The sequence below is a fragment of the Acyrthosiphon pisum genome, chromosome A1, assembly GCF_005508785.2.
Source record: "Acyrthosiphon pisum isolate AL4f chromosome A1, pea_aphid_22Mar2018_4r6ur, whole genome shotgun sequence".
Lineage (NCBI taxonomy): Eukaryota > Metazoa > Arthropoda > Insecta > Hemiptera > Aphididae > Acyrthosiphon > Acyrthosiphon pisum.
Genome location: NC_042494.1, coordinates 34,805,897 through 34,807,931, shown reverse-complemented (window position 1 = coordinate 34,807,931; position 2,035 = coordinate 34,805,897). Strand labels below are relative to the sequence as shown.

General features: G+C 30.1%; 1 protein-coding gene across 2 annotated transcripts; it reads left to right on the top strand.

Annotated features, from left to right (window-relative positions):
* Positions 1–9: 9 nt before the first annotated feature.
* On the top strand, positions 10–1,716 carry LOC115033603. Of its 2 annotated transcripts, XR_003838883.1 has the most exons (4): positions 10–334; positions 404–568; positions 640–840; positions 978–1,716. XR_003838883.1 is itself a non-coding variant. In XM_029486445.1 (3 exons), exons 1-3 carry the CDS (start codon positions 243–245, stop codon positions 683–685), a joined length of 303 nt encoding a protein of 100 aa, XP_029342305.1. In that variant the 5' UTR covers positions 10–242; the 3' UTR covers positions 686–918. The 2 variants fall into 2 exon arrangements, 1 of the variants encoding a protein (XP_029342305.1); XM_029486445.1 differs by lacking the exon at positions 978–1,716 and having other exon boundaries at positions 640–918.
* Positions 1,717–2,035: the final 319 nt, after the last annotated feature.

The window sequence follows — 2,035 nt, the reverse complement described above, 5'->3', positions numbered from 1 at the left end:
TAAAAAAATTTTAAGTGCATATTTTAATTGCATATTATGGGGTTTTTTAGTGCATAAGTGCTTGCATATTTAGAGCTTTTTTAGAGCTACAAGTCCTCTGCCCTAGTTATTTGGTGTGTGAAAACCAAAAAAATAGAACTGAATTCTGTCCATCCACTGCGATTATAAGTGCGGACATATATGAAAATTGGATTAGGACTAATAAGAACCATAACCATTATCCACCAGTTGTTGATATTCCAATGGTCCATTTAAGGAGAAGTATTGGATTGGCAAGAACAAGTACTGGAAGAACATCAAATTCAATAAGAAATATGTATAACAATGGAATTGCGTAAGTTAAGTTTAGTTAGTAGGTAACTTTTTTCATAGAAAATATAGTTATATTTTTTAAATATTATAGAAATCCAGATGGTGCAAGGAATTATACATTTCTCCAATCCCAAGCAAGTGTGCAAAGAATGCGTCATTGTCGACGTCCACCAAACCCAGACACTATTGAAGAGTTGGCAGATATTCTGAATGAACATATGACATATGCATCAACCTTGCAGCATCCACCTTCAAGGTGACAGCAGATAGGACAAAATTATCTAATAAATATTTTAGAATTTCATTAAATCAATTGTTTGTATTTAGGTTTTTACAACAACTATTGAAGCTGAGGAAGAAACTGTTGGATTAGTATTTTTTAATTTAGATGCCATCGAAAAGTACAGAAGTGAGATTTTATCTGTCAGAGTTGCAGGAATTGATGGAACCTTTAAAACAGTACCAAAACGTCCTTCACAGTTTACTAATGGTTGCCTTCTGACCTTTCATGTACTTTTTCACAATATTGTAAGTTAATGCATTTAATCAAATTGTTTTGTTATTTTAATGCATAGTGTAGGTTAATTATTTTTTGCTTTAAATTAATAATTTATGTTTAATTAACTTTTTGTAATAATATGTCATATACATTTTAAACTATTTAGTCTTTTCCAATGGTATATGCTCTCACATCAAAAATGACGCAAGCAACATATGAATCGTTCTTCCATATTGTTTTGAGAATTTTGCCATTGAATTATGCTCAACTGACTATTGTTACAGACTATGAAAGAGGCTTGATGAATGCTGTGAGAAGCATTTTTAATGAAAGCAATCTGCAGGGTTGTTGGTTTCACTTTTGCCAAGTACTTCCACAGTTTTCAAGTTTTTATGCATTCTGGTTTTATAATAAATTTATTACTACAGGCTGTTATTCGATACTGCCTGAGAACCTTAAATAGTGTTTTTCACTTATTTCAAAATAGTCCAGAAGCTAATCGAGTATTAAGAATGGTAATGTAAATATGTAATAAGTAGAGTTCGGGTTTACTTAAATATTGTTTACAACCATTACTATGGATAACTGTCAAATATTCTCCAACACTTAAAATATACTTAAGAGAGCTTACTCCCATTAAGCTACTAGATACTCATTATTCTAGACACTATATTATTATTTGAAATTTCATACTTGGGATGCTTATTAATTTTCAGGTATTGGCATTGCCTCATCTCCCAGCAGAAGTACACCCTGAGTGTCAATTTAGTATGGCAGAAGGGTTTAATACCATAGTTGAGTATGCCAATGGTATTGAAGAAATATCAGAACGATTACAAGGTTTTTTAATTGGGTATATTCAACATTTTTGGTTTAATCAAATAGGCGTCACATGTATAAGTGTTTTTGGGTAAGAAATCTTCAATGAAATTATTATAATTTTAGTTTTTTTTCTAATGAATTATATAAATTGGTTTTTTTTTTGTAATTTTTAGGTCAGATATTTGTATAAATAATTATCTAGAATCTTTACATTCTACATTGCTGTCACAACTTGGAACGCACCCCAATATCTGGGTAAATATAACATAGTCTTGAATATTCGTGTTTGAGTTGTATTTGACTGGTAATAACATATTTTGTGAATTTAGTAATAATGAGGAAAAATGGTAAGTGTATAACCTGTTATTTGTATTAATTTAAAATTTATTCAGTTCTAAATAT